The following is a 13017-nucleotide window of genomic DNA, read 5'->3' on the forward strand; positions in this document are numbered from 1 at the left end:
GTTACTCCACAATACTAACTTAATTGACAGAGTGAAAACATTCCAAAACATGCATCCTGTTTTCAACAAGGCACTAAAGTAATATTGCAAAAAATGTGGTAAAGCAATTAACGTATTATCCTGAATACAAAGTGTTAATACTGGTTCCAGTGTGTATATGGTCCCACTCTTTCAATGTTGATTCTAACACTGGAGAATTTACTGTGCAGCATGGCACTTTACTAGCTTAAACCATATGGGATCTAACTCAGATTATATGATTAACCACAATATACCCATTATGGATCATATAATACACTGTACTGGACACTCGCTAAGACACAGATCTCTGCCTACGCACTCTCTATATTCTACACTACACTGCTCTATACTGCACAACATGCTCATTGTTATCCCCTATGAAAGGCTAGTATAGCGGTAGGTCAAGGTCCCCAGACACCTCAACTAGTTACCCCAAAGATCTACAGTCACTGAGGGGCCAGGGCTGGGCCAGGGCTAGAGAAAGGGGCTCAGTTAGCTGGAAGTTGTTTTGGACCCCATGGCAGTGTAAAAGGTTCATAATCAGAGAGTAAAAAGGCAATTTATTCAGTGTTTTGATGACCAAATATTTCCACAAGGGGGCGACATTAATGACTAAATCCAAATTGTTAATACATTTATATGGACAGCTGTAGGCCTATATAGCCTATGATTTACGGTATGAATAACAACTTATAAATGTATCACACATAACTTAATGGTGTCACTTAGCTCATGCTTTGCTATCTAATTGCTATCATGTCCAGTCATGAAGACTAATGTTCAGTCATTACTTGTCCATGCATAATAACTCATCTATAATGTTAGCCTTTCTATAGTGACCATTGACCAATGACTTTAAACTGACCCTCCATAACCTAGCATACTTGATACTGCAACACATCAACACCTGATACTGTATCATGGATACTGTAACTGTAATCTTGTTTTACAGGATTAGTGGCTACATGTGCAGGATTGCAAAACAACACATTGCTACTAAGCATGCAATCACACTACCCTATCTCAGTATATAATGTCCAAATTCTATACTACAGTAGGCCTAGCCTATTGGAGCAGGTGTCGTTCTAGGACAAAGAGCATGTATGGTCCCTCTCTCACCCCTGACATCAGAATAAAATCATGCAGAGTAGGCTAGGCTGCAACCCGTAGGCGGAGTCGGCTCAAGTGGGCCTGTCTCTCCGCTTTTAATACAGATGCGATCCTCTGTCCGCCTGGCGTCCAGCACCGAGCGAGGCGAGCGAACAGCAGGCAGCGGACGTACAGAGAGAGAAAGAGAGAGACCGGCAAAACAACACCATGACAGCACCGAACACATACGACGTAATAGTGATCGGAGGAGGAATATCAGGTACGTGCAATTTAAAGGGAAGCTTCCAAACAATTTACTGCAGTTAGTAAATAGACTACTGGGAATATTACAATGGACTGCGAAGAAGGGAATCGATAGGAACTCGGGGTGATATGATATTGTACGAATAGCAGCCACATTGCTTTATGTAAGTGGCCAACTGTTGCAGCACAAATGTGCAACACTGTAGCCCACAAGTCAGACAATAAATGTGCGCTGTTATTGTAGAGGCATATAGCCTACATTGGCCATGATTGAATACGCGTTATTCTTAATCAATATGGACTTACTGTGCAGTTTCAGTTCATCTGCGTTTGCTTTGCTTGTAGATAGTCTCTTCCGTGAAGCTACATCGACTGATAACATGTCGCTTTGTAGTAGGAGTGTCCAAATGCACATGTTGCACCATATTTCTTTAATATTGTAACAACAGTGGTTACAATTTAACAACTGGAGCATCTTTGTTCGTGCTATTCTTTGCTGTCATGCACTTGATATGATGAACATGCAGTATAGGCTATATGACATTTGACTTCCGACTAGGGTTGCTGTAGCCTAATTCTCCACATCACAGTCACAAACTTTAATAGCCTTATTTTACCTTATAAAGGGTTGGTAAGTTACTTTCCAAATGTAATCTATTACAGTTACGTGTTACCTGTCCATAATTGTAATCAGTAACATCACTTTTGGATTACCCCCAAACTATGTAACGTAATCAGTTTACTTTCAATGCGTTTTGGATTACTTTCCCTTTAAGAGACATAGAATAACACGAAAAGGATTCATCAAACGCATTTGGTGTGTTATAGTGGTCTCTGACCTGTGTTTACACTGGCTCAGGTGGAGCACATTTTAACTTGACCCTTTTTTCAATGCTGAATTGAATGACATTGAGAAAACTGAAAGGTGGTTTAAAATTACTAAAAGTTAGTAATTTCCATTTTAAAATGTCAGACTTGATTTGCGCTAACAAAAAATGCATCAACCCCTATACACATTTACATTAATTATAATCCATACAATAATGCACATTTCCTTTTGCTGCAGGATACATTTCCTGCTGTGAGAAACTGGTCAAATTAAGATCCTACACCTGTATACAACAGTTATCTTATTTGTCATGTCAGCATTTCACACAACTAGCAGTCACAGTTTGCCTGATATGTCATTTGAGTTGCTGATCGTGATTTCATCTCATCTCACACATAAAGCTGTGTCCTGATTTGAAAGTCTGACTGTGTGATGACTCTAACCCCACATAATGCATACGGCTAGCTGGTGGTGTTTTGCATTTGCTGTGTGTAAATAGCTGTATGGGTGTAGCCTCATAGAGGGCTGTACAGTCCCAATAAAAATCAAGTCTGCCTTATAAGCATCAATGCTATGAGTAAGCATCCACTTAAATAGGGATTGCATATAGAATACTATAACAGCAATATTAGGTATATTATATATAGCGTACGAGAGTCAGGCTCACGGTTTCATGATGCAGTACCTGCGACTTTAAAATCACTGCCACCTTCGGCCCAACAGGGAATTTTCTCTTGGTAAAATGGTTAAGAAGTTGTTTTCTCCTGTGGGAAACCAGGGTTCAGGTACTGCCCGTGACATGAAAATAATATATATTTTTATTGTCACCTAGGTGCAATGAAATGTGTTGTATTACAAGGTCAGCCATAGTAGTACGGCGCCCCTGAAGCAAATTATGGTTAAGTGCCTTGCTCAAAGGCACATCGACCGATTTTTCACATTCTCTATGCAGCTGGAGAGAGTATATCACCTCCCACATGGAATATGTTGGATTAGAGCATTCAAATATTGTTGCCAATGAAATTGTGGAAAATAATGCTTACTGTATGCTATGGCTGAATCAATGTCTGTAATCATGTGCCCTCCAGTGGAGGCTCCTCAGAGGAGGAAGGGGATGACCATCCTCCTCAGTGAATTTGATCATTTTTTTATTGTAAAACATTTAAAAAGTTATCCTTTTAAGATAAAACTACACTAAATATAATCACGTCGCCAAATAATTCATTAAAACACACTGTTTTGCAATGAAGGTCTACAGTAGGCTCAACAGCACTCTGTAGGGTAGCACCATGGTGTAGCCAGAGGACAGCTATCTTCTGTCATCCTCTGGGTACATTGACTTCAATACAAAACGTAGGAGGCTCATGGTTCTCCCCCCCTTCCGTAGACTTACACAGTAATTATGACAACTTCCGGAGGATGTCCTCCAACCTATCAGAGCTCTTGCAGCTTGAACTGACATGTTGTCCACCCAATCAAAGGATCAGAGAATGAATCTAGTACTGAAAGCATGTTACAGCTAGCTAGCACTGCAGTGCATGAAATGTGGTGAGTAGTTGACTCAAAGAGAGAGAGAAAGTTGAACAGTTTTGAACAAATTAATTTATTCCAAAATGATGTAGAAGCAAGAGAAAGCTAGATAGGGGCTCCCGAGATGCGTAGCGGTCTAAGGCACTGCATCTCAGTGTTAGAGGCGTCACTACAGACCCTTACTGACTGTACACTGTAAGGTTACTGCATGATTGTAGCGGGTGACAACAATGTAGGCTGTGTGTAGCGGTTATGATATGGTTTGGCTTAGAAAGTTTTTTTTGCCTGGTCACATACAGCTGATGTGTTGTGCATTGAAGTCTACAAGCGAAGGGAAAAGGTGAGAGGAGGAGAGTGCATAGATGCGAGAAGGAATACAATTTGGCAGCTATGAATGTGAATTGTTTTTACGCGTGATCAGTGATGTATTCATTGAAAAACGTTTCTTAAACAGAAGCAAACGGAACCAAACGGGCATAAACATACCTGAATTTGTCCAATAGAAACTCTCGTTTGCAACTATTGGACTAAGGATTACACACTATATGCAGGCAAGAGTGTGAAAGGCGGTATTGAATGTATCACTGTCTGTCCATGTGTCCCTGTCTGTCACCTCAAATGTTTCTCTCGACCTGTGTGCACCTATGTTGTAAACTTTCATTCATAGGCCAGGTTGTAGCAACCTCATGATGGGTAGAGGGAAAATGAGAGTATCATGTAGTAGCCTAAACCAATCGTGTGTTACATTTAACTGGGTGAATGGAATATGAATGACAGTCATCCAAAATGTGGTAATAGAAATAAGGCCATGTTCATGAAAAAAAATGTTACGTCCTTCCTCAACTTAAACGGCACTAACCACCACTGGTGCCTTCTAAGTCTGAACTCCAGACTTGGCTAGGTTGAACCCATTTTATTTCTACAGTTGTAGAAGCTGAGTGGTGAGTAATAAATAGTAAGTAAACTCTTTTCTTTCCCGGAGACAGAACAAGAGCTGTCAAATGTCTTGGTTGAGGAAGTGTCACACAGGGCTATTACAGCTTTCGACAAGTGGAACCTGTGTTGAACCGAGTTTGGAAACATTGATTTAGGTCAGTCAGTGCTGGCAGACAGTCAATAAGAGCTCAACTCCTAATAGGACAGACCATGTTAAATATCTGGATTAAAACCGGTTTATCAGCTGCTACACCAATGTTCCTGTTAGTGAATCACATACTGTCGTTTCAAATCCAGTATAATCATATTTCCATACTACAGCCTAATGTATCAGTTACGCTGTTAAATGTTGTTTCGGAGAGGTATTTTGGCCTGTCTGTGAATGACTATGATTAATAAAGGAGAGTTCCGTAGAGAGGGTTCCGTAGAGAGGGTTCCGTAGAGAGGGTTCTGTAGAGAGGGTTGTCTCAAGGTTGAATTGAAGTGGAATAGAGTTTTCATCACTTTATGTTGAATTTATTTTTTGTATTTAACCTTTATTTAACTTAGCAAGTCAGCAAAGAACAAATTACTTTTTACAATGACGGCCTGCCCCGGCCAAAACTAATCCGGACGATGCTGGGCCAATTGGGCGCCGCCCTATGGGTCTCCCAATCACGGCCGGTTGTGATACAGCCTGGAAACATAGATAGCATTAAGATATTGCCTGCAAACCCGAACCTTATAGGTAAACTCAGCATCGTCTTAAGCATATCCACCACCTCTGCAATAAATATTCAACAATAGACAGAATAATAGAGAAAAATTATTCTGCAATAGCGAAATACATATTTCTTAATTACTCCTTTGTATTTATAAAAGCATGTCTCTGCAGGTTTACATATGAATCATAGTGTGTCACACTTTGCTCTCTCTCTCTTTCTTTCTCTTGTTCTATCTCTCTCTCTCTCTCTCTCTCTCTTTCTCCTACAGTTACACTAGGACAAGGTTTAAATATCTCTGTTTGTCTGTGCTGTTGCCCTTTAGAAGGTGACAATGAGGCCCACTTATTTCAATCACTGTCTCTAATCAAAGGAGAGAGGGATGAAGGAAGGGAAGAAAGAGAGATGGAGGGAGGGTGAGAGAGGGGGGGGGGKAATTYCCCCCCCCCCCCTCCCCTCTCTCTGCTTCTCCTTATGTACCGAGCAGTGGAGAGCTGTGTTCTCTTCTTGCTGCAAATTGTCCTCTGCAATTCATCATGCAGCCACCAGCCCCTTGGCCCCCAGGGGCGCTAGCAGCAGCACTGGATAGGTGAGGTGAAATGTGTTGTTTTACAGGGTCATAGTAGTACGGCACCGCTGGAGCAAATTAGGGCTAAGTGCCTTGTTCAAGGGCACATCATTATATTTGCACCTTGCACCTCAGGTATTTGAACAAGCAACATTTCGGTTTCTGGCCCAATACTCTAACCAGTAGTCTACATGTCACCTGCAAGAACCTTTTGGGTTGCCACACAGGCGGAACCTTTCCAGGTCAAAAGGGCTCATCAAGGAACCCCTCTGAAAATGGTCTCAGAAGAACCCCTGTGATGGGAGGGATTCACATTTTTACCTTTTTGATCATATATTGTAGAGGGGGCAGCCTATCAGACTGGAGGCATGGCTTTCAGATAGTTATTTTTGGCCACCCTTTAGCGTAAATGTAATTCCTGTTCATCATGTTAAGTTCATACACTGCAAATTATTTTATTATTCTAATAATTACAGAGCAGCAAGAGGAATAAAGTAGTAACTATTCCAACTTTGGGATATGCATAGGCTCTTGAAGAGCTCAGACACCTCTGTTAGCCTCATTGTAGCTACAAAACTGTCAGTGTTCAACCTCAATGTTGCTACATTGAACCATTAAAGGTTCCTCCAAGAACCCCTCAACTAAACCGAATGTGCAAATATGAACCATTGACTAGCAATGGTTCCCTGAGGAACTCCAGGGGTTCCTTGAGGATCTCCAGGGTTCCTTGAGTCATCACTAATTCCGAGAGTGTAGAGAACATTTAACACAGACTGTTACCAAACCAGAGAGAAAGAGACATTTATAGTGTTGATGCTGGTGTTAAATTAACTCTGTAAGTGTTAAATTAACACTCATTAGTGTAAAATAACCCCGGTGTTGGTGTTAGTAACCAGTGTTAAACCAAAACTAGAACCCATCTTTATCATATTTCCCAGCATGCTTTATTGCAGGTTGATTTTTAGAATTGTTTCTGATTTATAAGTCAATATTTTAATATGCAATTAATAACATTATTATTTAAATATGATAACAAAGTGGTCATATATATTCAAACATTGGGATACACATAGGCACTGGAGGAATTCAACTTGTATACACCTCATTAAGCTACAAAAGTGTCAGTGCTCAACCGTAACATTTGTTGACAATACAACAAAACAGATTAACCGGGGTGACGTTTACTCTCATGGGTGGCCAAAAAAAACTATTTGAAAGCCAAGCCCCTACTAAACCATGCCCTCAGGCCAATAACCTAACTAAGAAATAACCTGTATGTTCTGTCCATTATTTACTAGTGATGGAGAAACAGAGCTTTCTGAAGCATTGGGACTTTCCAGCCAATTGTGTCGAAAATAGGTTCATTACTCAAGGATTTGATCAACACAGTGTACACTAGTGGCACCTGCTGGTGAAAATAATTTAGACCAGCCAAATAATTATAGACGATGTCCCACACGCCGTATCCTTTTTTGTCTTCTACCGAAACCAATACCAAATCAAAAAGGTGGTTGTTTGACAAAATTAAGCTTCGGATGTCATTGATCACATGCTTCTGATAAAGTAATACAGGTATCGGCACACTGCTTTGACATACACTGCTTAGCGATTTGGACGCAGGCTTGGTTTGACTGGGCTGTTGACTGAGGGCCAGATATTTATAGAAAGCAGCTGGATTCCCCTTCTCCTGAACCTTTCCCCTGGAACATTGGTGTAAAAGTTAAGTGGCTGTGTAATTGCATCACGCTCAATAGAAATTCTGGGTCAAGACTCAGTAGATGTTTCCAAAGGCCTTCAGCCAGCCAACTCCAGCTTGCCTTTTGTATTAGTGTTAGCAGAGGCAGAGAGCCCTGCAGTCAATGTGTTGTGGAACACAATATAAAACAGGTGTGGGTTAGGATTATCTACAGTATTGTAGCTACAGTACTGTTTATACAAAGGATTTTGCAGAAAATCTTCAGGGGCTCCAGGGCGTAAAGAAGGGATCATCAACTAGACGATTTTTTCCCTGAGTGGCTGGTCGGGGGGCCGGAACATAATTACAAATGATTTGTAGACTGCAAATTAACCGCAAGAAGCCCAAACATATTTGACTAAAACATAATTTCAATAATTTGCTTACATTTCTATAAGATCACGTGTCTCTCTATTATGTGTGGGAATACTTGGGAACAGATTTCCTGAATGAAAATCACTTGGAGCTGATTTCCTGGTGTTACAGTCTTTCATAAAAATGAAAACTTAAATATGTAAAGACCGCCTTAATTCAAAGCAAATAAACTAAAATTGTATTTGTCACATGCGCCGAATACAACATCCACGACTCGGTGAAGCATAAAATCTTACAGTTTTGATGTCCCGTTGGTAGGATGTACGTGCTTTCAGTTCTTCCCATTTATTTTCTAGCGATTGAACGTTAGCTAGCAGAACGGAGGGCAAGGGCAGAATAGCCACTCGTCGCCTGGTCCTCACAAGGCAACCTGATCTTTTGCCTCGGAATCGCCGTTTCCTTCTCCAGCGAATCACAGGGATCGGGGCCTGGTCGGGTGTCAACAGTATATCCCTCGCGTCCGACTCATTGAAGAATACAGCTTATCATAAAATTCTCCAATCCCAGTTCTGATGTTTAGAAGTTCTTTTCGGTCATAGGAGGCAGTAGCAGCAACATTATGTACAAAACAAGTTACGAACAACGCGAAAAAACAAACAAAATAGCATGATTGGTTGAGGGCCAATAAGACGGCAGCCCTACCCACCGGCGCCATCATGAACTTAGTGCTTGTCTTATGTCTATAAATATGGGCGTGGTACACTTCCTGGAGATTATAAGCGCAGGCTCTATGTATTTTATACCTACCTACTGAAGAATGTGTGTTTGATCTCACTTGACTACCTCTCTAAAGAGGGCACAGTGTTCTGTGTGCCAGTATACAGTCATTTCAGGTGTTCTCATCACTCTGACAAACATCAGAGAGAGAGAGAGAGCGAGAGAGCTATTCAAATCCATAGCTGCCATTGTTTCCAGGGTGAGAGAGACACAGCTGAAGCCTCGAAGAAACATCTCAAACATTAATTTATAGCAGGTAAATAAAGTAGAGCACATACACTACCGATATATCTAATGGTAAAAGTTAATTGATAGCTTTTCTTGTTTGCACAGCTGGAAAGACAGAGGGAATATTATAGATAGGGTGGTTGATGAGTCCACACTGACATATGAGCTCTTTATTGTTAGATAACGCGATGTTAGATAATGGGATGTTAGATAATGGGATGTTAGATAATGGCAGTCAAGCTGTGGGAGAGGTTCAAGAGTACTGCAGGGACTCTAATACAAAGATGATTCATTGTGAATAATTGATAGATAGATTGATCTGATCGATGATCAAATCATGCACCTCTGGCAGGGGAGAAAGTACACCAATACATCAAGGACCAAACACAGTAAGGTTGAATCCTTTTTCCTGGTTTAGTTTAGTTTAGTTTATTGGGATCCCCATTAGCTACCACACATGCTGCAGCTATTCTTCCTGGTATCCACATAAAACATACAAATACATATTAAACAAAAAGTACAAAACAGTTATAGACAAGAACAACATATGATATTACATTAAATTCTAAATTAAACATTAAATAAGAGTTATATATTGGAAAGACCAAGAGACAACAAAAATACAATTTACGCACTATTCATACAGCATATATTGTACATATTCATGAACGGTTCTACTAAGAACACTTTTATCTTTGAAGGGTTCTTCCTAGAACTCTCTATGAACAGTTCAGTCAGCCTTATTATCCTTTAAAATTAAACTGTATATTACTACAAAGGCAAAACGCAGTAACTACAGTAGCAGTAACGCATGTTTTTGCTAATCAGCCAAATATGTTGTAGGTAGATACCGTAAGTGATAATGCACTGATGTATCATCTTATTATGAAGTATTTTTTGTGCATATCAACCATGACCACTGATTTGACCTATGACCCCTAAAATACAGATTCTGCACTCTGCCTTTGTATGACCTTAAACAACTATATGGGTAATGCAAAGGCAAAGTGCAGTATCTTCAATCTAAATGTGTTTATCCAACTTTCTTATTGGTTTTCTGTTTGATGTGTCAGTTCTAACTACATTTCAACTGTATTTAATGGTTTTATGTAGTTATATTTTCATGTTTTTAATGTTGTATTGTAGTAACCCTCAAGCATTTTTTTCAACCATAAGGTAAGGACTATTTCATCAAACAGAATGTTTATACTTACAACTTTGTGCAGTATCTACAATGTAAATGTCTTTATCCAACTTTCTTGTGTTTTTTTCTGTTTGACTTTGTGTGGTTATTGTTTTTACTTAGGGGGTCACAGGTCAAATCAGTGGTCATGGTTGATATGCATAGACAATAACTTAATAGTAAGATAATACATTATCACGTGTCTACAACATATTTGGATGGACAGCAAATAAACTTTAAATCCATTTTTCTCCGTTTCACTGTTTGCGTGATTACAGCACTTTGCCTTTGTATGGCAAAGCGGGTAACTGCAGTCACAACAAGGTGGAACAAAGCCAAAGTGCAGTAACTTCAGTTATTGCTGTTTGCCTCAGTTTTTACTTGGATTTTGTAGTTACTGCAAATTTCACACTCCCTTTTCTCTGGAACGGAACATAATTGAACCAGTACACTTTGTCATAAGATAAAACAGATACTAAAAAGCATGATTTCAGTTTTAACTTAATTTTTACCAAAAGTGTAGTTACTGCGTTTTGCCTTTGTAGGACAGTATACATTACATATATCATAAGGCCATTCTTTGACGGGCTAGTTATACCCCAACACAGTGGTGTTAGGAAATACCTGGCCACATCAAGCCTGCAAGTCATATTATGCTTGCAAAGTGATGTGTATTTCCTATTGGGATCCAGCCAGAGTAAGGATATCTAACAATTGGAACTCTTAATCACCCACAACCGTTTTCATTCAGAATGACTGCCAGGGTGGGGAAGACTGATTACTTMGACTGCATAAATCATCTAAACTGGAACAACCGTCTCAGTAACGGGGCATACTGTAAGTCCAACTAACAGATTGTATTAGTTTTAATAATGTAGCTATGTTATTTATCTTTGTGTAGTATAAGACTAATCAACCAGTCAATGACATGCAAAAACACAGATATTGAAAAAAAAAAATTCTGAAAATCAACCTGCAATAGAGAAATGCTGGGGGTGGGGGGGTTACTTCTGAATCAATACTTCTTGCCTTCCAACGAATCATTATTTCCTTCCAAAGGATAATTTAAGAACCCTTTCTTCCAAAAATGGTTCTTAGGATGTTAAAGGTTCTAAGTAGAATCCTTTGCCTTTTGAAGAACCTTTGTTCAGATGAATATGGTTCTTGGTAGAACCTTATCCCTCTGCATAGGACCCTTTTGGAACCCTTTTTTCTAAGAATGTAGGGAAAAGAGGCCCATCTCTCTCTCTCTCTTTCTCTCTCTCTCTCTCTCTCTCTCGCTGGCTCTCCATCGGTCTCTCTCTGACTCTCCCTATTCTCTCCCTCCCTCTTTCTCTCACACACTCCCTCCCTTTCTTGTCTCTTCCCATCTTCCTCGTCTCTTCCATCTTCCTCCTCCTCTCTCTCTCTCTCTCTCTCTCTGTCTCCCTCCCACTTTCTCTCTCTCAATCTCTCTCTCACCACCCTGCGGACATGACCTGTTTAACATGCAATTTCACACATCTCTCCTCCTTATAATTGCTTTTCGATACAGCTGCTTTGTTTGATAGATCTGAAAAGGCAATCACTGTCTGAGCCCTTAAGTCTTGTAAATGTCTCCCCTCTGCCGGATCAATACACAGCATTTTAGGGCCTAAGGACAGTGGCAGAATGTCCTCTTGTTGTGTTCTTGGTATTGGATTTTTGTTTTGTGTCGCTGTTCTGTCTTGGCAGAGCACAGGGAAAGAACATTCCACATTATCTGGGAGATAGAATAGTCTCATCTCACTCTTTTGACATGTTTTGAGGTTCACACACACACGCGCACGCGCACGCGCACACGCGCACGCGCACGCGCACGCACACGCACACGCACACACANCACACACACACACACACACACACACACACACACACACACACACACACACACACACACACACAGCTGGCTGTCTTTAGTAATCCTGACAGGTTAAAAGAAAACAAGTGTCAAACTGTAAGCAGTTCCAAGTATACCAGTGTGCAGAAGCTTGTGCATTTGCATGAGTGGCCCTTGTAAGACAATGCCGTAGAAACTCCTATGGTCTTATGTCTTGCCCTGTCTTGGATCTGTTTAGCCAACTCCTCCCTTATGGAAAAAACTTATGAATTTCACATGTGAACACGTGATCGTGTGTGACCTCATGAAATCACATTTGATTTAAAGTTAAATCAAATTTGATGGGAAGTTAATGTGATAACATGTGATAGCATGTGAAGCAACATATGATAACATAAAACTACACGTGACAACATGTGAGAACATGAGCTCATGTGAAATGAATGTGACAACAAGCAATAGCAAAATGTCAATATGTGATAACTTGAAACTACACGTCACATCATTTGAAAACCCAGGTGTCAAATGTAATTTAGAATATTTTACTTTGAAAGGCATAATTGATGTTAATTCAATTTAAACAGTCATGGTATCGCGATCGTCCTAAGAACATTCGGACCAAAGCGCAGCGTGATATGAGTTCCACATAATTTATTGACGTGAAACGCACAAAAACAATAAAAAGCAAACAATACGTGAAGCTATGGAGTGCTCACAGGAAACTACACATAAACAATATCCCACAAAACACAGTGGGGAAATGGCTGCCTAAATATGATCCCCAATCAGAGACAACGATAAACAGCTGCCTCTGATTGGGAACCATACCAGGCCAACATAGAAATAAACAACCTAGATTACCCACCCTAGTCACACCCCGACCTAACCGAAATAGAGAATAAAAAGGCTCTCTATGGTCAGGACGTGACACATGGTTCCCTGCAGGTTTTGTCTAGTTCCCGGTTTGTTTCAGGGACATCCCC

At 40.3% G+C, this 13017-nt stretch overlaps 1 protein-coding gene across 1 annotated transcript in view; it reads left to right on the forward strand.

Moving 5' to 3' along the window:
- The first annotated feature begins 1246 nt into the window (after positions 1 to 1246).
- The window catches only part of mao (monoamine oxidase), a 70666-nt gene continuing 58895 nt past the window's right edge, over positions 1247 to 13017 (forward strand). Inside the window, 1 exon segment of the mRNA XM_070437591.1 lies at positions 1247 to 1390. Within this exon segment, the coding sequence (XP_070293692.1) occupies positions 1339 to 1390 (52 nt within the window). The 5' untranslated portion in view covers positions 1247 to 1338.

This window comes from Salvelinus sp. IW2-2015, linkage group LG36, assembly GCF_002910315.2.
Source record: "Salvelinus sp. IW2-2015 linkage group LG36, ASM291031v2, whole genome shotgun sequence".
Classification (NCBI taxonomy): domain Eukaryota; kingdom Metazoa; phylum Chordata; class Actinopteri; order Salmoniformes; family Salmonidae; genus Salvelinus; species Salvelinus sp. IW2-2015.